The sequence below is a fragment of the Mauremys mutica genome, chromosome 1 (assembly GCF_020497125.1).
Source record: "Mauremys mutica isolate MM-2020 ecotype Southern chromosome 1, ASM2049712v1, whole genome shotgun sequence".
In the NCBI taxonomy this organism is placed as follows: domain Eukaryota; kingdom Metazoa; phylum Chordata; order Testudines; family Geoemydidae; genus Mauremys; species Mauremys mutica.
In genome coordinates, this window is record NC_059072.1 from 296,700,891 (window position 1) to 296,724,212 (window position 23,322).

A 23,322-nucleotide genomic window follows, 5' to 3' on the forward strand; every position below is an offset into this window, starting at 1 on the left:
CTTTGCATACCTGCACAAAGCCAAGTACACTGTGGCCCAACTATAGGAAGTCAGATAGTACAAATATATAGTACTAATATACTGCTTCATATTAGGTATTCTGAAAGCACTTTATAAATATTGAAGATATTTGCAGTATGTTTTGTGCACAAGCAGAGGAAAGAGCTACTTCTCCTGTGTGTGCTTTATTGCTTCCTAATTTTTTAGCTTTGGGCAAGGGTCGCTTATCTAGTGGTTTACAGTATCTCCTGTTACACACTTTCAGACAACATGCTGGCTTGTTTTTGACCTATATCAAGTTATCTGCAACATATCAGATGCCTAGAGTGGGTTGTAAGAACAAGAAGCCTATTTGATTACCAAAGTTTTAATGGTCAAAGTTGCATGTACTAAGCTGATTCCGCTTTTTCCCCAAGCCCAATTTATTCACAAAGGCAATCCTGGTTACCAGTTCGTCCCAGATAAACTTCAGAAATAAGTCTCTTTTCTGATACAGAAAACTAGGAGTTTGAAGCAAGAAAAAAAGGAATGTACAGAGGCACCAATTTTAGGGAAGTACAAAGCATTTTTTAAGACATCATAAAATAAGTTTGTTTTTTTTAAAGATAATACGTTGATCTCCTTAAGACTTAGGGCTCTAGTGGCACAAATACAATCCAAGATTATTTAATCACCTCACCCGCACCTGTTGCAACAGCAGCAGCAACATGAGCCTCTCAGTTGTTTTCCTCTTTTTCCCAAGAAATGTGTTTTGGAAGAAGAGCTGAGGAGCCGTATGCTGCTACTGCTACCTCCGGGAAAAGAGCAGATGACAGCCTGCTGCAGCCACCACCTGTCAGGGCAAGAGCTGCCTCAGAGCAGTGGTCTTGGAATAGCTCAGAGAAGCTGTGCCCCTACTCAACTCTTCAGAATTTAGTGGCCACCTAATCTACCAGTAGCTATGCTCACCTTTTTCTTTCATTCATAGCCCTCTACCCTGCCCCCAGAATGTTTGCAAGCCAGCTGTAAGACCCTTTAGGTCAATTCCTCCCCATAACACCATCTCCTTGGGAGGAACAGAGGTGGAATTTTAAAGTGTCTTTGCTGAGTTGCCTTCTGCTTTAGACAACATCCTAACAGTGACTCAATTTCTGGCTTCAGCCAGGAAGTGGAGGTAAGGAATGGGAAACAGACAATCCTAACAAATTATACAGTGTCTCAGAATTTCTTCAGAGTAGTTTGGGCTCTAGTATACAAAATGTAAATTACAATGATTAAAATAATTGAGAGTTAAGACTCTTGGTTATTAACCATTAGTAAAAAAAATTCCTAATAAATTGTTATGGTAAATTAGTTAGTGGAAACTATAGTAGAAAGGAAGGTTAAGTTCCACAAAACTCATTTTGCTAAACATGTCACGTGGATATACAACAAGTAGGTCAGAGGTTTGGGGTTTGTTTTTGTTTCTTTATTTGCTCATAGTCATTATAGCATGGGCTTCTTTACTGTGTCCTTTTCAGAGTAATTAATGAGAGAGAGAGACAGATTTTGTGTCTCTTTTTAGATTGGTCATCTTCATCAGCACTTCCCAAACAGTATTCATCCAGCTATCCTCTGCACATGCCTGTGGATTTCCCCTTGTCACAAAAATTTAATTGTGCTGCTAATAGGTTATCTGTTTTGCTTAAATTCTTTGTCAAAATGTTTCTTGAAGTCAGTATTCATTGATAGATAATAGATAGCCCAGGAAACTGAAGTCCTTTGTTTATCTACCGCATAAGTACAGCATAAGCAGGAGTACCCTTGTAGGCTGCAGGGTATAATTAAGTGCCTATGATCTGTCATTCTTCCCCTATCATTGAAACTGCCAAAAATATTTTCAATTATTGCCAGTCGCAATGGTGGTGGCTTTGTAATACAACCATCTGTCTACTAGGAACATGTCTGAGGGCACCAAATCATATAGTTTTCTGGTGGTAACTTCTTTCAATCTCTTTTGACCTGGACTGGATTTGAAATGGCAACCTACAACTGAATGATTCTCTATCACGTTACAAATCCTCTGAACCTATAGATATTGCTTGTGCACAAGAAAAAAGCCAATTAAGAAACTATGTTCTAACAATTTAGAATGATCTTAAGGCATGTTGCCTCCTTTGGAGTCCATGGTAACTCCAGAAATAATTTTTTTCTCAGGTGATTGTTATTTTTCACATCTGAGAGAAGTGGGAAAGCTTAATGCACTCAATATCAATCCTCTTCCGGTGTACTTTGGGGTAAATCCATAATTCATCCACCTCAAGTAGCATTGCTGGGTGCAACCCTTCAGGGTAAATGGAGGAGGAATGACAGTAAAATCCTGCCCCTCTCTCACCTAGCTGAACCACATGTTTCCTGTGTCCCTGGGCTCTTCACATCCACTGAGATAGGGTCAAGATTGGTTTGTACAGTTTTGTTTTGTTTTTAACCTTGAAATGTATTTAACCTAAAATTGTGCCCAATTTCTTGGTTAATTTTGAAATTAATTAATAAGCTTTGAAGCCATCCCTAGATGCACCCAGATTTTAGTTAAATCTTGGCATCCTAAAGTTATTATAGTAGCTACTGTCATTGCTATGGGATGGGGGAAAGAAAATAGATGAGTATGATGGATTGAGAAATTGGTTCTAACTCTACATGTATGCATGGTATGGTGAGAGAAGAAATTGGGAGAAAGATTGAATGGATTAGTCAGGGACAGCTATTTTGAAGATGATTTTTGAGGAGGTAGCAGCAGTAGTCAAGTAAGTGAGAAGAAATTTTATATATTATCTAATCTGAACTGTGAAACCTTTGATTTAGACTCTGTTAAATGGGAAGGTCAAATTACGGTCCAGTGCGATTCATTTTTCCAGAAATTAGTTTATTCAGTGCTCGTAATCAAACACATTGTTCTTTGAAAGCAAGGCAAGTTCATGCTAAATAAGTCAGTCCCCTTTCATGCCATCATTTAGTACTGGCATCCCTCTTTTCTTCCTCTGAAACAAAGAAAAATATTTTGTATCTGCTGCTTCTGAACATTTAGTAAACTTTAGCTACCTGAATTTATTTATTTGAAAGTTTTATTCCTTTAAATTCCACACTCTTTCATACCAGGAAGAGCAGCAACTTCTAAATGAATTAAATGCATATAAAAGGTTGGGTTTAAAAAAAAATCCACTATTCAGTAATGCAATTGTGTGCCTCATTAATTCTGGCGGTGTCATCTGTTTTTGATTAGTAAGGTTGTTGAGCATCCATTGTAAAGCCTTAAGGTGCAAGAAATTACATTTCAAACGTATGGTGGCATCATCTAAGTGCAGTTGACAGTTCATGTGTTTTGGCCATGGCTACAGGGTATAAATGAAATAAGTTGATAGCAGCCCACAGTACTTCTTTTGCAATTCAGGAACATTTTCTAATCCTGCCTTTGTCAATCATAGAAATTGTTGGAAAAACTATTAAACTAATAAAAAGTGACAAAGTATATTAAGTGTTTTCTGCTGTGCTATAGAGGTAGGAGATGTATCTTGTATTTTATGAGAGCTATGATGCAATACACAAGGTCTCTGGCTATTGCAATTTTTCTGATTACTTCTAAAGACTGCTTCTGGATATTAAGAGAGCAATGTACAGAGCGATAAACAAGACCTCCTCCATAATGAATAATCCTGATTCTACAAACTGCATATTTTTGTTGTTTACTATCACTCCGATATACTCAGGATTGGAAAGCTGTACTTGAATGATTTCAGTTAGTAATGTCAGAGTACTGGACCTTCTCCATAGAAAGCACATCTCTGTTTTCTGCCATCAGTAGTTAGGTACAGACTCTCAGTAACATGGTGCAATATGTAGAACTGCAAGACAATAATTTAGGAAATATTCCCTTAGGCCATTGTAGTATTTGCCCTGTGTAAATCAGCGATTCAATTAGGGAAATCTAATGAGATTACAGCTGCATTTCTTTTCTTTCAGTTATAATTTTATCATGTCCTACATTGAAAACGATGATCATGTAAGCATACAGTGCTGTTGTATTACTCTCTCTCACACATTTGCTGCTTTATTTGTTTAGCCAAAAGTGATTCATGTACTAACAGTGTAAAAATACTTACATAAAAAATCAAGTGTCTTGAGTATCAAGAAAGTGGGCATTCTGTTGCAATATAATAACACTATTTAAAATATAAGGTTTTTTAATTTTAGGTATTTGTCAGTGGTTAAAAAAAGTCATACCTTTACCTCAGTAAATCTTGAAGTCATTTGTATTCAGTATTAATTGTTTTATATTCCAGGACTAGGAGGGGTTTAAAAATCTCCCAAGGATCAAGCATACATTTGCTTCCCGAAGTTCATAGCAAATCCCCAGTATTAGTGTTTCTTCTCATTCACACACTTTACACTTTTTCTCATTCAGAGAAAATAAGTATCCCTTAATAGCCTATGTGTATATCACTGTGTGCTGTTCCATGCTAGATCACCATTTAAACAGAAGAAAGATATTAAGCACAATTTTCCATTAACTGAATTTCCTGAGCTCTGCTGTTCATCAAAATAATTTAGAAAGACTTGGGTCTGGATAATACTAGCTGGATGGCCTTAGGTGATCTGAAGATAATTTTGAATTTGTTTTTTGCACCAGAGATTTGTTTGTTTGAAAGACTAGAAATTAATTCTAAAGTGTTCACATTCTATGTTTATAAAACAAAGAAATTATCCCAAAGTCCTTACTCAGACAAAGCTCTCTGGAAGTCAATTCACTAACATGTATTTCAGTAGCAAAAATATAAGACTCTCTAGACAAATCAGATGATCTTGTAACAATTCTTTAATAACTTATTTTGATGAACAGCAGTGCTTAGGAAATTCAGATGTGGGAAAACTAAACAATAATCGATTGAATTTTGAAGACAATGAGAGTTTTACCTAATTAAGAACTACAGGATTGAGTCCCCATTTTGTTGGTCTTTCCATTGTGCTAAGAGTTTCTTATCATAAACCCTGTCAGTTAAACAAATGTGTGAAAACAACTGAAGCAAAATTAGTTAGGGATTGTTTTTTCTTATTTGTCTTTAAAAGGGAACAACATCTGTCAGGTTGCTTTTTCTTGGTTTATCCTGCTGATCAACTCCCTCCCTTCTAGTAGCTATGGTGAGCCAGTAGTGCAGTGGGTTTCTTCTGGCTGTGATTTTAATTACAAAATAACTTTCAGTGTATTTTACAACTCTAGCCATCCTGTTACTAAACAATCTGTGTTTGGGGGGTTTGCATGAATGAAGGAAAGGAGGATTTGGCTCTATACACTGTCCATGTCAAGGGAAGTAGAGTATGGGAGACTGATGTGGGCAAGTTCCTGGCAGAATAACAATAGTTGGAGGCTTAGCCGCATCTCTTTAGTCTTGGGTGTTTTAACTTGAATTTTTTCAGATGCGGATGAAATAGAGTTTGTCACAGTGTCACTGCTTGTCCTGTCAGAAGGCATAGTTAAAGAGAAGTCTTGCATATACTCTGAAGGAAGGAAGTCCTGAGTGCATTGTAACTCCTGTAGGATCTAATATTCAGTGGAGATTCAATGTAGAATGCAAAGCACTGTTCTGAGATGCTCTTGCTTGCCTGTTCCAGTTAGGCTGTTTTATTGTAGACCACTTTCCTTTTGGCGTCCACTGTTAGCCCCAACTACAGAGCAATGCAATGTCCAGCCTTGAAGTGAGAGACAATATATCACTTTGACCATCTCTTCGTCAAAAAGGAGCTGGTAGATTTTTCCTATCCACATGAAGGTGGAAAAAGGTATTTTTTGCCTCTCCTCTGACACTGGGCATCCAAATAGGTAGCCAAGTCTTACATGGCTGCCACATTGCACACTATCTTGATGATGAATGGGCATATGCCTGTCACTGAAGGAGTAGGCATGTGTTCTACTAGAACCTCTAAATGCCTCCCCTCATCTCTCTCTCCATCTACTAACCAATATCACTTCAATGATGCTTGTGTTGTTCATCCGGGTGCTTAGTTCCTCAGGATACTGGGGGAGCTGGGTGATATGTGCTTTAAAAGATTTTGTGTCTATGAAGCCTTTGGGATATGTCCAAGAGCAATGTGTGGAACCATACAAGAGTAGTAAAATCAAAATCATTAGGATTAACAGTGTATCACCCATGGTTTTTGGCTATAAATTCATAATGTTTGCCTTATTTCCTATAACCAGACTGATTAAGGAAAACATTTTATCACGCTTCTCTTTATAACAACTTTTTACAAACTTGAAAACTGTTATCAAATCCCCCTTCTCTTCTCCAAACTAAACAAACCCAATTTTTTATATATTTTCTCATAGGTTATGTTTTGTACACCTTCAGTCATTTTTGTTGCTCTCCTCTGGACTTTCTCCAGTTTGTCCACATCATTCCCAAAGTGCCCAGAACTGGACACAGTACTCCAGTTGAGGTCTTATCAGTGCTGTGTAGAGTGGAAGAATAACTTCTTGTGTCTTGCTTACAACACTCTGCTAATACATTCCAGAATGATGTTCACTTTTTTAGCAGCAGTGTTACACTGTTGACTCATATTTAGTTTGTGATCCGCTATAACCCCAAGATCCTTTTCAGAAGTACTCCTTCCTAGGCAGTCGTTTCCCATTTTGTATTTGTGCAGTTGATTATTCCTTCTTAAGTGAGGTATTTTGCATTTGTCCTTCTTGAATTTCATCCTATTCATTTCAGACCATTTCTCCAGTTTGTCAAGATAATTTTGAATGTACTAAGGCCATGTCTACACTTACAAGCTTACAGCGACACAGCTGTACTGATACAACTGTGCTACTGTGAGAGTGCTCATGTAGCCATGCTATGTCAATGGGAGATGCTCTCCCGCCGATATAGCTACCATCGCTCATTGGGCTGGTTTTATTATACAATGGGAGAGCTCTCTCCCATCGGCATAACGCGGCTACATGAGCACTCTCACAGCTGTGCCACTGTAAGCTTGTAAGTGTAGACATGGCCTTAGTACAAGTAAGAGAAAGAATTGATCCAGTATTGTGGGGAGAGGACAAGTTTTCCGTAGCCTCAGTCTAGGATGCCATTTCTAAAAGGATTGCAATCATTTTGCCAGTGGACAGGAGTGGACTAAAGGCCTTCTTGTCCTGAAGCCCAGCATAATAGTAAGTAGCACAGAAGAGTTCAAACTTATGGTCAGAAGTTTGATGCCCAACAATTTGCTAGCAATTACAAGTAGCTAAATAGATTTATATGATCTGGTCTCAACATTGCTTTTTTAAGGTGATAAATTACACTCCTTTCTCACCTGTAAGTTGCAGTAGGGTCCTAATTCTTTGCTAAAACACAGCAGATGGCAATTTGAGTTTTTAATCCATTCCCAGGAACCTCTTTTCCAGTTGCAGTGGCATTACAAATCAGGCACTACCCATGCCAGTGCCTCTAGGATTAAGGTATATTTTCTGGCTATTACCAGTACATTTGATGATTCGGGGAGCTGCTACAGCAGCTGGCAGAGATCATCTTGGGGTGAACAAGCCCTATAGGCAACAGTGCATGTGGCACCCTTGAAGCATTGTGTGCAGCAGTAAAGAGGATCCTGAGGGTGTCATCTTAGCAGAATAAAATTCCCATTTTAATTTTAAAATGAAAAGATTTGGTAGGGTAACAAATGCGTCTTTTGAATTTTTAATTAAAAAGGGACAGGAGTTTCCCTCCCCCCCTCTTAATACCTGCAAAATGACTTTTAAAGCTTTGACTTGAAATAGAACGAGGCCCCAGTGTGACTCCCGTGATGCAAAGAATTCCACCACAACAGAGCAACAGGAGCAAACATCTGATATTTATACTTGGTGGCTGGTAGAAACTCCACAGCCAAACAAAGCGAACAGTGATTCTGTGAGAGGCTGTGGGATTGTGTAGGTGTCATAGTTCAAGCTGAGTCTAGATATCCACTGCACATTCTCTGTTTATTCCCTTTCTAACTGTTCATTAGTTTGACCAACTTATTTACAGCTTGGCATGCTTAAAAATAGGAGTAGAATTTTTCTGGAGATTGGTTTGAAAATTGATGAATAAAAGATTTAAAATACTAGGACATCAAAATTACCCTATTTTAAAATTATTCCCTGTCTCCCTTGGTTTATCAGCCTACAAGTCTCAGCATAGCAAGTATTCCACAACCCCAAGTTCACAGACAGACATTTTCCATGCTCAAGCATAGGGGACTTTGGCAGGTGTCAGACCTCCTAACAGTCCAAGAGAGCAGGGCTCTTTGGTTGCAGATGTTAGCAGAGGGCGAAGCTGGCTCTAGGCATCAGCAAACTAAGCAACTGCTTAGAGCCCCAAGCAGCTCGGGGGAGGAGGGAGAATTTGCTTTTTATTATAAGAACCTGGCTGTTCTGGGGGGGAATATTCCTGCTTAGGGCCACAGTGGGCTAGCACTGGCACTGACCAAGGGATGAGATTGGGTAGACCCAGGGCATGGAAGAGGACAGAGCTGGAATTGAGCCTGTGATTGGGGCTAGTTTGCAAATAATCAAGTTTGGAGGAAGCAGGAGAAACAGGTAAAAAGGAGCTTACAATAGAAAGCGTGGGGCTGGAGCCAGGCACTGAACTGCTATTGGGAAATAAGGGCCAGCTGGAGTCTGACAGCAAGGAAAGGCTGAGGGGCTTAGCAAAACAAAAATTTCTGCTCTGGGAAAATCTTTGCATACACAGCAAAAAGAGTTTTAAACTGCCTCTCATGCTTTCACTAGACTGTGCAGAGCTTTTTCCACATGAAGCAGCCTGGCAGTGTATTAAGTCAGAATTTTACAGAAAACAAAGGAAAGCCCAAAAGAAAAACAAATCTGTTAAGTTTACCAAGTGGAATTCAGTAGAGGATGTGCTATTAACATGGATATGTAAAAAAAAACTCACTAAAACATATAATTAGGTTATGATTTCTACAGTTTAAAGTACACTTGAGATGAACCTGAACACCCTATTTACACACACAGACCTGCACATTGAAACAGTCCAATGCCTAAATAATTTAGTGAAACACAAACACTCACACTAGTTACAAAATGTAACTGAATATTATCCATTCATCACACAATGTTCCACAAAAGTCCAGATTCCCAATTGTGACTAACCATTAAACCTTGGGCACAGCTGAAAGAAGGCACAATTTAAGTGTCTGTGCATACAGACAGCCTGGTCTCAGGGGTGGTATACAGCAGCAGCCATTCTGTCAGCTGGGGTTTAACAGGGTGCAGAGAGGGCCTACTCACACTCACTAAGGCTACAGCTACACTCAGAGCTGGGGGGGCGTGATTTTCAGCTTGCACAGAGGTACCCGTGCTAGCTCTGCTCAAGCTAACACACTAAAAATAGCAGTGTAGCCGGGGTAACATAGGCAGTGGTGAGTGGTGGCTGCATGAGTTAGCCCTCCCCAGTATATAGCCATGGGGTCCAGACTGGTTTGTGCTGGGAGAGACTAGCCCATGCCGCCACTCATGCTGCCCATGCATACAACTACACTACTATTTTTAGCACAATAGCTCAAGCAGAGCTAACATGGGTACCTCTGTGTGCACTGGGAATCATACCCCCAGCTCCAAGTGTAAACATACTCTAAAGCAGCAACCAAAGTTAGAGGTGTCAGTATAGAATCTAGCTTCTAGAGGATTCCTCTGTTCTAGGAGAACCACCTAGTTTAAGTCTTCTTCGCTCTTGGGAAAATGCACACTGTAGACTTAACAGATCTGAGAATTAGCCCCTGATACATTAATACCCCGCTCTTATTCATACCAATGTTGTAAAAGTGTAGTTACTCAAACAAGCATACACAATCCACAAAAATCAGACACTTTAGCATTTCAAGACTACCTAAATGAATCTCTCTCAGATTTCTCTTGAGGATCCATCACTGATGTATATGAGCATATCCCAAGAGCACTCTTTTCCTGCTGAGAGAAATAATTCTATATATACTTAATTAGACAAAACATTAGAGACAAAGCTAAATATATAAACATAACTTACACCCGTCATTAAAATAGGGCCATTACATTAAACTACTTGTGTAATAACCATCAAATTTGACACTGCTGAGCAAATAAAACACATATACACTCTATTATCCAAACTTTATTTAAAAGACCTGGGCAACACCCATTAAAATAAAAAAAAAGGGGGGAGTGGGAAATGCTATTATTTTCTGTGGGAGTGGGCCCTTAAAAAGTAACACAATTCTAGGAGCCGAGTTAAGTTTGTTTGGGTGTTGGCTATTGAAAATGTTTCTGTTTTAATTAGGTGATACGGGTAGTATCAGAATTTCTTAAACAGATGTGATTAATGGTATATCTTCTCTTTGAAGCTGCTTAGCAACCTTAATTGAAATTTAACAAAATTGTTTGCTCTATGATCCTCAATGGCTGCCTATTGGTTTCTAGATACAATTGAAGGCATTGTTTTTGACCTATTATAAAAGCTGTAAATGGCCTGGAACATACCTACCTGAGACCACCTCTTTCCTAATGCCACAGATGATATGAGGGCTGAAGCTCCCTTACTATAAAATAAAGACTACTGGTGGGATGATCTCTATGGGTCTCTCTGATTCTGGAACTCACTCCAACCACTTCATCTAACATAGACAGAATCTGCTGAACTTTAAGGCATTGTGCAAACCCTAATTATTTGGCATTAGAGGAAGGGACAATATTTTTCAATGTCCTTTTTTCTGTCTCACTGTGACTGGTTGGGAGGAGCTTGATTAAACTGAGGAAGTTGTGCACTGTAACTGCTGAATATTGACAAAAGGGGCTAGAGCTGTGAATAGATTGTTTTTCAACTATTTTATATGGATATTTCTTAGATATTGTAGTGTGATGCAGAGGTGGCAAACTATAAACTCAGGACCTAGCTAAACTGAGATTTTCAAAGAGGAGTAGGAGATATGACCACACAAATCAGATTAACTTCAATTTTCAAATGATAAAAGACAACTAGTAGATTTAGCCACACGTTTCATTAAAATTAATGTAATTCATGGAGTTAAAACCCACAGTTGGCTTTCAACATTTCAAACCTAACGTCCAAAAAAATCTAGATTAGGCCCAGGTCTATAGAAGGACTTCAGGGATCTGACATTCAGTGTTGCAACACCTAACTTTTAGGCACCTTGCCATCCAATGTAATCCAAAACCCCTTGATTAGGTATCTAAGCTCCCTATACAATGCACAAGGAGAGAGAGAATGGGATCCACAAAAGCCAGCATACTAGGCAGGGAGTCACCTAACCTGGCCAATAGCAGATTCCGACAAGACAGGTCTGTCCTAAACCCCGTTCCTCTTAGGGAGTTAGGCAACTAAGTCCAAGCAAGAGAGAGGTGCCTATCCCTGCTTGAGATCCACAGACATCTGAAGTCAGGCATCAAAGGCATTTCTGACAAGAATGGCAGTGGTGCACGCCCACTTGATGCAAAATGGCAAGGTAGGAGGGGGAGAGGAGGATGCAATGCACATGAGGCAGCAGTATGCATGCCAGAGGCAGAAATGTAGGCCCCTAGGGGGCTTTTACAGCAAAAATTAGTGAGTTTAGGCACCTGTGGTTAGGTGGCAGCTTAGTGTTGGTTTTGTGAACCACGGTGGCACCTAAATCTAAGTTTTAGATACCTAAGTCCCTTTGTGGATCTGGACCATTGTATTAAAGGATGACAGATATAGGTCTTTCAAATATACCATTCTCCAGCTTTGGAAAGTTCAGCATATCTTCCACTTAGCTCCCTAGCCCAGGACATACCTTCTCAAGCCATCTTTGGACTTCCTAGAGTTGGTTCACTCTCTTATTGAACAGTATCAGAAGCCTTTAAATCTGGGGGAGAGAGGCATTTTCAGCTCTACCGTTGTTGTTTGGAACTGATCATTACAGACAGCTCATTCTCCAGTGAAGTCAATGGGACTTAAATTTATGCTTAAATCTTTCACTGAAACAGGGCCTCATTGTTTTAAAGCTCCTTTGTTTGCAGCATTGTAAGAGACCAAGGTCAGAGTTCACATGTTTACTAAGCTTATTTGTATGTAGTAGGTGGCCCCTCCAGGTCAGCTTGAAGCACAGATCAAGATTTATATCACAACAGTTCTTTCAGTACCTTTAGCTGAGAAAATTGGACCTCAGGCTGCAGTTTTCAAAGGAGTGCCTAACACATGTAGGCTCTTCTGAAAATCCCAACTTCATTCTTTAGTGTTTGCAGGCCAGCATATATCAAGCCCTAACGTCTCTTAAGAAAAAGAAAGAAAGAAAGAGTTTCAGAAAATTATGGGTTCCTTCTCTTCCCCACCCCCATCATCTTTTTGACCAACAGAATATGAACAGCAGCAAAGGTGAGGGGCACTCTGTATATCGATATAGACGATGTAGTCCTACAGGATCTTAAAGCCCCCAGAGATGTGTGCAGATTCATTATAATACGATTATTACATAAAAATATTAAATGGAGAAATATATATAAACATGTAAATACTACAATTATTTTAAATTGTATATAATGTGTGTGTATGCATGGTCTCACTTGCTGAAAGCTCTTATCTTTTGGCCTTATGTGTTACAGGGAGACTCAATGTGTGCAACTGTAGTCATGTGGATTATTGTGTTATTTCCAACATACTATATATATAAAAAAAATAGAGCTTAACTGTTCAGCTAAGTGAAAACTGCAGCTCTATTAGATTTTAAGTAACAATTGTCCATCTGATATCGAAGGAGAAAAGAGGGTATTTATTTTCTTCCAACAGCCAAAAGGTGATCATACTAATAAAATTCGTTGAGATTGTCCAAGATAGTGTGTAAAATACTCATCCATCACTGTGAGCCCCTGGTCAGGGAATGACAGTGCAGTAAATATCTTCAGCAGCCGCCTTGGAATGTACAAGCTGTTTTCGGTAGGAATTTTCAGCACTCACATAAAACACACTGTCATGAGTGACTGCCTGTGCTCCAAAGTCATTACTATTGGGATGATGGAACATCTTTCAGCGAATAACCAAAAAACTTTAAATGTCATGTCAAGTTTGTTGAAGCCATTTTCAAGCCTCGTTCAAGGTTACATGAATATTGAGTATGCCTGTTTTTAAAAAGTATAAGATCTATGAGAGGGATCACTCAAAAGGCTGGTAGATGGAAGAGTCACTTGATTTTAAAAAAAAAAAAAGGAAATTTGTCTAGTCCTCTTTGGGAAAGTCAATCAGGCAGAGCCATTTATTCATCAGCCAGTGCAACTCACTCTTACAGCTGGTGAGATTAGTCAAGCTCGCTGTCACTTAGTTGTACATAGCCACAAAGAGACCAGAAAGGAAAGAAAGTAGATTATCTTAGATGATTAAATTACAATACAATTTTGATTTATTTAAAGTTTTAAAAATCTATCTGACAAATTCTAAATTATATATATAAAAAAAAGATACAAGGTGGGTGATGTAATATCTTTTATTGGACCAACTTCTGCTGGTAAAAAAGGCAAGCTTTTGAGTTCCACTGATCTCTTCTTCAGGTCTCGGAAAGGTAATCAGAGTGTCACAGATTACAAGGACAAGGTGGAACAGATAGTTAAACATAAAGCGATAAGTTGCAGGAAACCATTCAAAATGAAGTGGGCAATTAACACTTCAGCAGTCATAGGTCAAAGGAGAGTTAGTGGGTTACAGATTGTTGTAATGAGACATAAACCTAGTCTCTCTACTGAGTGAATGATTCCTAATGTCTAGGGGTATGTCTACACTACGGGATTATTCCAATTTTACATAAACCGGTTTTGTAAAACAAATTGTATAAAGTCGAGTGCACGCGGCCACACTAAGCACATTAATTCGTCGGTGTGCGTCCATGTACCGAGGCTAGCGTCGATTTCCAGAGCGTTGCACTGTGGGTAGCTATCCCGTAGCTATCCCATAGTTCCCGCAGTCTCCCCCGCCCATTGGAATTCTGGGTTGAGATCCCAATGCAAAAACAGTGTCGCGGGTGATTCTGGGTAAATGTCGTCATTCAATCCTTCCTCCATGAAAGCAACGGCAGACAATCATTTCGCGCCCTTTTTCCCTGGAGTGCCCTGGCAGACGCCATAGCATGGCAATCATGGAGCCCATTTTGCCTTGTCACTGTCACCGTATGTGTACTGGATGCTGCTGACAGACGCGGTACTGCACTGCTACACAGCAGCATTCATTTGCCTTTGCAAGATAGCAGAGACGGTTACCAGTCATATTGCACCGTCTGCCATTGTAAATTGGCGATGAGATGACGGTTATCAGTCGTTCTGTAGCGTCTGCTGCTATCATGGGTGCTCCTGGCTGGCCTCGCTGAGGTCGGCCGGGGGCGCATGGACAAAAATGGGAATGACTCCCCGGGTCATTCTCTTCTTTATGTTTTGTCTAAAAATAGAGTCAGTCCTGCCTAGAATATGGGGCAAGTGTACTAGAGAACCAGAGAGCACAGCCGCTCCATGTCAGAGCCCCAGAGGGCAGAAATGTGACAGGCAGAAATGATGTGCTGCATGCCATTCTAGGGGGTGCCCCTGCAACAACCCCACCTGTTGCTTCCCTCCTCCCCCAACCCTCCTGGGCTACCGTGTCAGTGTCCCCCCATTTGTGTGATGAAGTAATAAAGAATGCAGGAATAAGAAACACTGACTTTTTAGTCAGATAAAATGAGGGGGAGGAAGCCTCCAGCTGCTATGATAGTCCAGGCAGGACATTAAAGGGTGCGGGGGGAGAGGAGCGCAGCCTCCCGCTGCTATGATAGTCCAGGCAGTACAGAATCTTTTCTTTAGACATGAAAGAGGGGGGCTGATGGAGCTCAGCCTCCAGTTGCTATGATGAGGACAGTTACCAGCCGTTTTGTACCATCTGCCGGGAATGACCGGGAGTCATTCCCATTTTTACCCAGGCGCCCCTGGCCGACCTGGCGCCAGCCAGGGGCACTCACAGGCTGATGATGAAGACGGATATCAGTCATATTGCACCATCTGCCACTGGGAAGGGGATGCTGGTGTTCAGCGCTGCAGCACCCCGTCTACCAGCAGCATGCAGTAGACATAGGGTGACATTGAAAAAAGGCGAGAAATGATTTTTTTCCCTTTTCTTTCCGGGGGGGGGGGGGGGAATGGAAGGGTGTAAATTGATGACATATACCCTGAAACACCTGGGAAAATGTTTTTGACCCTTCAGGCATTGGGAGCTCAGCCAAGAATGCAAATGCTTTTCGGAGACTGCGGGGGGGACTGTGGGATAGCTGGAGTCCTCAGTATCCCCTCCCTCCCTCCATAAGCGTCCATTTGATTCTTTGGCTTTCCGTTATGCTTGTGTCAGAGCACTGTGCTGTGGACTCTGTATCATAGCCTGGAGATTTTTTCAACTGCTTTGTCATTTCGTCTTCTGTAACGGAGCTCTGATAGAACAGATTTGTCTCCCCATACAGCGATCAGATCCAGTATCTCCCGTACGGTCCATGCTGGAGCTCTTTTTGGATTTGGGACTGCATCGCCACCCGTGCTGATCAGAGCTCCACGCTGGGCAAACAGGAAATGAAATTCAAAAGTTTGCGGGGCTTTTCCTGTCTACCTGGCCAGTGCATCCGAGTTCAGATTGCTTTCCAGAGCGGTCACAATGGTGCACTGTGGGATACCGCCCGGAGGCCAATACCGTCGAATTGCGGCCACACTAACCCTAATCTGACATGGCAATACCGATTTCAGCACTCCTCCCCTCGTCGGGGAGGAGTACAGAAATCAGTTTAAAGAGCCCTTTATATCGATATAAAGGGCTTTGTTTTGTGGACAGGTGCAGGATTAATTCGGTTTAACGCTGCTAAATTCAGTTTAAATGCATAGTGTAGACCAGGCCTAGAAGAGGTATGAATTTAAGCTCTCAGGCTCACCTTTTGAAGGTATTTTGTGGGTTTCCTTTGAGGATGAGGACTGAGAGATCAATGTGGAATGATCATTTTGTGAAGCGCGTCCCTCCACAAGTGATGGGGTGTTTTTGTCTTTCATCATTTTTATCTGAGTTCATTGGAGAGCATAGCGATAGTCTGATTTCCCCCACACACTTGTTGGGGTATTTGATGCACTGGATGAGGTACACCACATGTGACAGGCATGAGTAGGACCCATTCATCTGGAAAGGGGTGCTATGGAGGTTATTGATCATTGTAGCAGTGGATGTTTAGCTGCAGGTTTTGCATCTTATGTTTATGGCAGGGTCTGGTGCTGCTTTCAGTTGATGGGTCCTGGTCTGTGAGGAGCTAGCTTCTGATTATGAGATTGGCGATGTTGGGAGGGTTGTTTGAATGCCAGAAGAGGGGGTTCAGAAACGATTTCTTTCAGGATGTGGTCCCCATCAAGTATGGGTTGTAATTGTATGATGATACCCTATATGGGTTCCAATGTGGTGTGCTACGTGATAACAAGGTGTGTGGGGGCGGTTCTGTATCAAAGCTGGTTCTGCTGGTGAATCTGCTTCCCTGATGGAGTGTCCTTGTTTAGTGAGGCAGTTTTCAGTATGTTAAGGCATGTATCCTGGACTTTCTCCTCAGAGCATTTTCTATAGTAACTGAGTGCGTCGCTGTAGATAAGATTTCTTGGTGTATTTGGGGTATTTGCTCTATCTGTGGATGTAAGAGTGGTGATCCATGGGTTTCCTGTATATAGTTGTCTGTAGGGTTCTATTGGTAAATGAGATGAAACTTTTATTTTCTTCTCTTCTACAGAGAACCAGAAAGCACACCTAGAAAAGTCGCATTCAAACCACAGTATCAATTTCAACTTCACAAGGACTCCAATCACCAAGAAGTTTAATTATGACATGGAAGCTAATTCCTCTATAGCAAGGAGCAAGGCTGTTGGAAGAAAGGAAGCCTACAATGGAGAAAGCAACAGAGAAAAGGAAATGGAGCTTGTTGGCTCTGCTTCCAAAGGAGAAGTAGTTCCTGAAGTAGAGGCTTTGCTGGCAAGATTACGCGCATTGTAAATTAATCCTATAAAACTGATTAAGCAATCACTAAAGACAAGTTATAATAAGCTGCTACATTTTTTAAATATGCATTAATTTTTCATGACTGACATTTACACACTTCTGTATTCCAAACTTCACATACTTTATATCTAAAATACAAATGTGTTATGCTTTGCCTATGAATTTGAGCCCATGGTTTATGCATAACTATAAGAAGGCTTGTACGCATTTCTACCTACCGACAATCTGTTCTAATGTATCTGGAGCAACAGATGCTGAATTACCCCAAGAAACAATTATTTTAGTGTCCAGACTTCTGAACACAATGTTATGAGAACTTTTCTCCACAATACATTTTAACTAGTTTTAAACCATTATGTTTGGTCATTATCTAGGACTAATAAATAGCTGCAGAACCAACCTGTATATTTTTCTATTTTATTTCTATGTATCACCTGCAGTGTAATTTTTAGCACCTAAGGAAGTTCATTATTGTATCATATTAAACGCTTACGGAGGAAAATGTATACTATGTACATTTCTCATAGCCATGTTTTAATTCACTTTAATCTAAATAAGAACACCAAAGAATGTTTAATCGTTTATGCATTAGCTAAATGGTAACATGAACAGAAACTTACATCTATGCAAGAAATGTATTTTATGTATGACTGATATTTCATTGCTGTTAAACTTGTTTGGATGATTGTATAAAACCAATGTACAAAAGTTCTATGAATACAATGTTGCAATTGTGCACATAGGATAGAAGCTTCTTATTTTATAAGTAGCTACCAAAATAATTTTTCACTATTTTTGCTTGAGTAAACATAATATTGCAATAATAATATAAAGATCACCTTATGGCAGAGACTTCTACAATTGGTTTTCAACAAACTCATTTAGCAATAGCATGTACAATCTCATTTGCTGGCACAGGAGGAATCTCACAGATAATTGCATCTCCATTTTGACACAAGTCATTGTACACTGTTACATGTTCACTAACATTTATTAATTGCACATCACCATGAAAAACACTTGCTACCTATACTATCAACTTGGAAGCTACTATTAGGACATTTGGTCCTTTATTTCAAGTTCCTACTAATCAGAATGTATTCAGTGACTAATATCTCTCTTCCAAATACTCTATTTTTCTTTATAAATGAGTCAGTTAAATGAAACCAATGTTTCAAAGCTCTGGTGCTTTTTATTTCCTTGTTTAAGTTGCCTTCTTATTTCCTGCAAAAAATAAAGTTAATTAATTAGAACTCTGAAACTGGCCTGTTTATGAACACTTGGAATGTTGGGCATGGAATGTTTTTTATTAATCACAGGAATTAGTCTTATGTTTCAGGGGCTGCTGAAACTATCATTATACCCTCTAGTTATGCTCCCCACTTCAGTAAAAATGAATGTAAAGCGTAAGGAGAGATCAGATACAGGAAAATCCTACCAGACTTAGGATTTCAGTCTGCCAGAGCTTCAGTGCCACTTAAGAACCATGGAAGGAGTAACCACATTGAGGAAGCACTTTTTGCTGGTTCCAGTTAGTGTGGAAGAGCCACAGGATCAGTGTTTAATACATAGTGGATGGACAGCAGCTACTAGTCCAAAGAATGGACTGGAATACTAAATTCATGTTGAGATGAATTTCATATCCACCCACACCTGATTATTAGGGTTGCAAAGCCCCCTGCTCCTCCCCAGTTATCAGGATTTGATACCCATCACCTCCACTTATCCTAAGACTGGATCTTTATGGGTAAGGGATGAATTTAAGACTCATCGGGACAGACATTCATGTATGATATTTAGTATATAAGAATAAAAAAATTATTTTCTACCTTTGATAGACTTAAGTAGACGGGTTACCAAGACACTTTCACGAATATAAACAAAACTTGTGGTGAGGGGAAAAAAAAAGTCTCACTAATCTTTAGATGGCTTATGCTGCTGAAAATAGGACCAAAAAAACCCCCCAAAACTAACCATAATAATAAAGATTGGGTGTAGAGAATAGTAGTACTGGAGAACTGCAGCTGAAATATTACAGCAATGACCTTTTGCATGGAGATTCAAATATAAATTCATGTGCCTGAGCAAAATCGGTTTCTTCATTTGAATTAGTGGGTAATAGCCCACATCAGAAAACTGACACAATTCAGTACACTTGACAGCATATGTTCCAGATGGACACAGCACTCATCTAGGATGGAGACCAAATTATTCCTTTTAGCTCTTATCAGTCTTTATTTTATGTAAAGTTTAAAATTTTGGCAAGATAATATGGCTTAGTAAACCATAGCTGAATTTTTAATGATCAGAGAACTGGTAGCTGTACAGTAGCTTCCAACTTTCAAACAAACATAAAAACGTTTTTGTTTATCCTTCACCTTTATGACTAGCAACTTTTCAGCTTTGGTTATGTGAGCTATAAGTAAGTAGTTCGCATTTATTTTCTCAATGACTCTTTGTTTTGTACCATCATAAGTCAGTTAAATTAGAATTGTCCAGTTAAACCAGATGACCCAAATAATTCTAGATGGCAGTACATTTTGTTCTGTGTTTCATCCCTCTAATTAAACAAATACCTATTTACTTTATAGTTAAGCAAATGTTTAGGCTCTCGAGTGTCTGTTTATAATTATTGCCATGGTAACATTTAGTTTGGCATACAATGTGATTTTTCAGAATGACAAGTTTTGCTCGGATAAAAGGTAAATATGACTGAAAAACAGAAACTGCCATTGACTTTCTGTGGCTTCATATTATGCATTAGAAATATTAGGGCTCAACAACCAATACTACAGCAGCAATGGGTTAGTGTCTTTCTGTCTTTTTTTTTTGCGGGGGGTGGGGTGTATTTTAAAAAATCATGGCGCTCTCTGGCATGACTGGTTGTATTATAGTAGTGATCTTAGATTCACTGTCAATAATAGTTTTTGGTGCATAGTCTGTTGCTCAAACCAACAGATTATAACATACCAGTGGGGTTTGGTGTAATTGGAGTTTTCCAAATACAAAAAAATGGTGATTTTTACAGTTCACTTCTTGCAAACCAAGCCCAAATAGAGGAACCTCTTGGAGTTGTAAATTACTTGCATCTACATGACTCCAAAAAGAGCAGGAAAACTGAAAGATTGATAGGTTTCAGAGTAGCAGCCGTGTTAGTCTGTATCCGCAAAAAAACCAGGAGTACTTGTGGCACCTTAAAGACTAACAAATTTATTGTAGCATGAGCTTTCGTGAGCTAAAGCTCACTTCTTCGGATGCATAGAATGGAACACACAGACAGGAGATATTTATACATACAGAGAACATGAAAAGGTGGAAGTATGCATACCAACAGGCAGAGTCTAATCAATTGAGATGAGCTATCGTTAGCAGGAGGAAAAAAAACTTTTTGAAGTGATAATTAAGATGGCCCATAGAAGGTGTGAGGAGAACTTAACATAGGAAACTACAATCCATCAATGATCTTCCAGAAAACACCATTCTGGCCACTATGGATGTGGAAGCCCTCTACACTAACATTCCACACGAAGATGGACTACAAGCCATCAGGAACAGTATCCCCGATAATATCACGGCTAACCTGGTGGCTGAACTTTGTGACTTTGTCCTCACCCACAACTATTTCACATTTGGGGACAATATATATCTTCAAGTCAGTGGCACTGCTATGGGTACCCGCATGGCCCCTCAGTATGCCAACATCTTTATGGCTGACTTAGAACAACGCTTCCTTAACTCTCGTTCCCTAACACCCCTACTCTACTTGCGCTACATTGATGACATCTTCATCATCTGGACTCATGGAAAAGAAGCCCTCGAGGAATTCCACCGAGATTTTAACAATTTCCATCCCACCATCAACCTCAGCCTAGACCAATCCACACAAGCGGTCCATTTCCTAGACACTACTGTGCTAATAAACGATGGTCACATAAATACCACCCTATACCGGAAACCCACTGACCGCTATACTTACTTACATGCCTCCAGCTTCCATCCCGGACACACCACACGATCCATTGTCTACAGCCAAGCTCTAAGATACAACAGTATTTGCTCCAATCCCTCGGACAGAGATAAACACCTACAAGATCTCTATCAAGCATTCTTAAACCTACAATACCCACCTGCTGAAGTGAAAAAACAGATTGACAGAGCCAGAAGAGTACCCAGAAGCCACCTACTACAGGACAGGCCTAAAAAAGAAAATAACAGAACACCACTAGCCATCACCTACAGCCCCCAACTAAAACCTCTCCAGCGCATCATCAAAGATTTACAACCTATCCTTAAAGATGATCCCTCACTCTCACAGATCTTGGGAGACAGGCCAGTCCTTGCTTATAGACAGCCTCCCAACCTGAAGCAAATACTCACCAGCAACCGCACACCATACAACATAAACACTAACCCAGGAACCTATCCTTGCAATAAAGCCCGATGCCAGCTCTGTCCACATATCCATTCAAGTGACACCATCACAGGACCTAATCACATCAGACACACCATCAGGGGCTCGTACACCTGCACATCTACCAACGTGATATATGCCATCATGTGCCAGCAATGCCCCTCTGCCATGTACATTGGCCAAACCGGACAGTCTCTACGCAAAAGAATAAATGGACACAAATCTGACATCAGGAATCATAACATTCAAAAACCAGTGGGAGAACACTTCAACCTTCCTAACCACTCAGTGACAGACTTGAAGGTGGCAATTTTGCAACAAAAAAACTTCAAAAACAGACTCCAAAGAGAGACTGCTGAACTTGAATTAATATGCAAACTAGATACCATTAACTGTGGTCTAAATAAAGACTGGGAATGGTTGGGTCATTACACCAATTGAATCTATTTCCCTATGTTAAGTTCTCCTCACACCTTCTATGGGCCATCTTAATTATCACTTCAAAAAGTTTTTTTTCCTCCTGCTAACGATAGCTCATCTCAATTGATTAGACTCTGCCTGTTGGTATGCATACTTCCACCTTTTCATGTTCTCTGTATGTATAAATATCTCCTGTCTGTGTGTTCCATTCTATGCATCCGAAGAAGTGAGCTTTAGCTCACGAAAGCTCATGCTACAATAAATTTGTTAGTCTTTAAGGTGCCACAAGTACTCCTGTTTTTTTTGAAAGATTGATGATTGTTAGAGAGCCATTCAACAGATCCCTACTTTGGTACAGTTTGTGTGCTATTGATTAGCATGAGTTAAGGACCCTGTTTTGCAATAAAATTTTAAAATGGGGCTTCTACCACCTCCACCTATCCAGTTCCTCACAATTTTCTATTATGCCTTTTCATCTGACTCAGGAGAGCAAACATGATTACTACATTGTCTTAACATATACTATACAGTGGTAGAAGTGGTTCATTTCCACCTTGTATTGTTGTGTCAGAGGGCTAACTTCATCACTGTTGTAATTCCACTTGAGAACAGGGAAAGGCATGAAGGGATTAACTGTTCATATCACCATCCCAGGATACCTTTAGTGGCATATTCACTATGGATTAGTTCCATGAAGGGGACTTAAATCTTGTCTACGCTACACAGTTTTCTCAACAAAACTTAGGTTTCATTGACAAGAGTGGAGATGTACATGCTGCAGTGTTCCTCCCACCAATTTAACGCTCCTGCTACACTGATATGATAAAACCACCTCACTGAGCGGCACACAGCTTTTTGCGATGAAGTTAGAACAACATAGTGTCAGTAGACACTGTGTTTGCTTATGTCACACTAAGTGGCCTCCAGGAGTTGTCCCACAATGCCCATCATGACCGCTCTGGTCAGCAGTTTCAACTCCACTGACCTGCAGCCAGGTACACAGGCAGTGTACTCTCCCTTTAAAGCCCTGGGAATTTTTGAAATTCCACTTCATGTGTGCTTGACATGGAAAGTTCACATAGCATCTTCCCAGCTGACCATGCTGGCTTTCTGCAGCAAACATGCCCAACTAGTGTACCTTGGAGTTGGGTCTGTGGGGAGAGGAGGCTGTACAGCTCTGTTGTAGCTCTGAGCCAGCCCTAGGAACTTTGACACCTACAAGCAGATTGCTCATGGCATGGAGGAGAAGGGGCATGAAAGGGACATGCAGCAATGCCTGCTAAGATCAAGGAGCTGAGGCAGGCATACTAGAAGGCAAGGGAGGCCAACCGTCGCTCTGATGTGGCGCCAAAAACATTCCACTTTTACAAGGAGCTGTATGCCATCCTCAGTCGCAACCCCATGTTCATCACCAAAAGCCCCATGAATACATTAGGGGGACTGGAGGCAGCATAGTCAACCCCGAGGACAAAGTGG

General features: G+C 40.3%; 1 protein-coding gene across 4 annotated transcripts in view; it reads left to right on the forward strand.

Annotated features, from left to right (window-relative positions):
- Positions 1-23,322, forward strand: part of DIAPH3 (diaphanous related formin 3) — a 509,860-nt gene that overhangs the window by 484,914 nt on the left and 1,624 nt on the right. For all 4 annotated transcript variants that reach the window (XM_045012145.1, XM_045012154.1, XM_045012162.1 and 1 more), the window contains one exon: positions 16,750-17,005. In XM_045012145.1, coding sequence (XP_044868080.1) covers positions 16,750-17,005 — 256 coding nt within the window. The remainder of the gene's footprint in view (positions 1-16,749; positions 17,006-23,322) is intronic.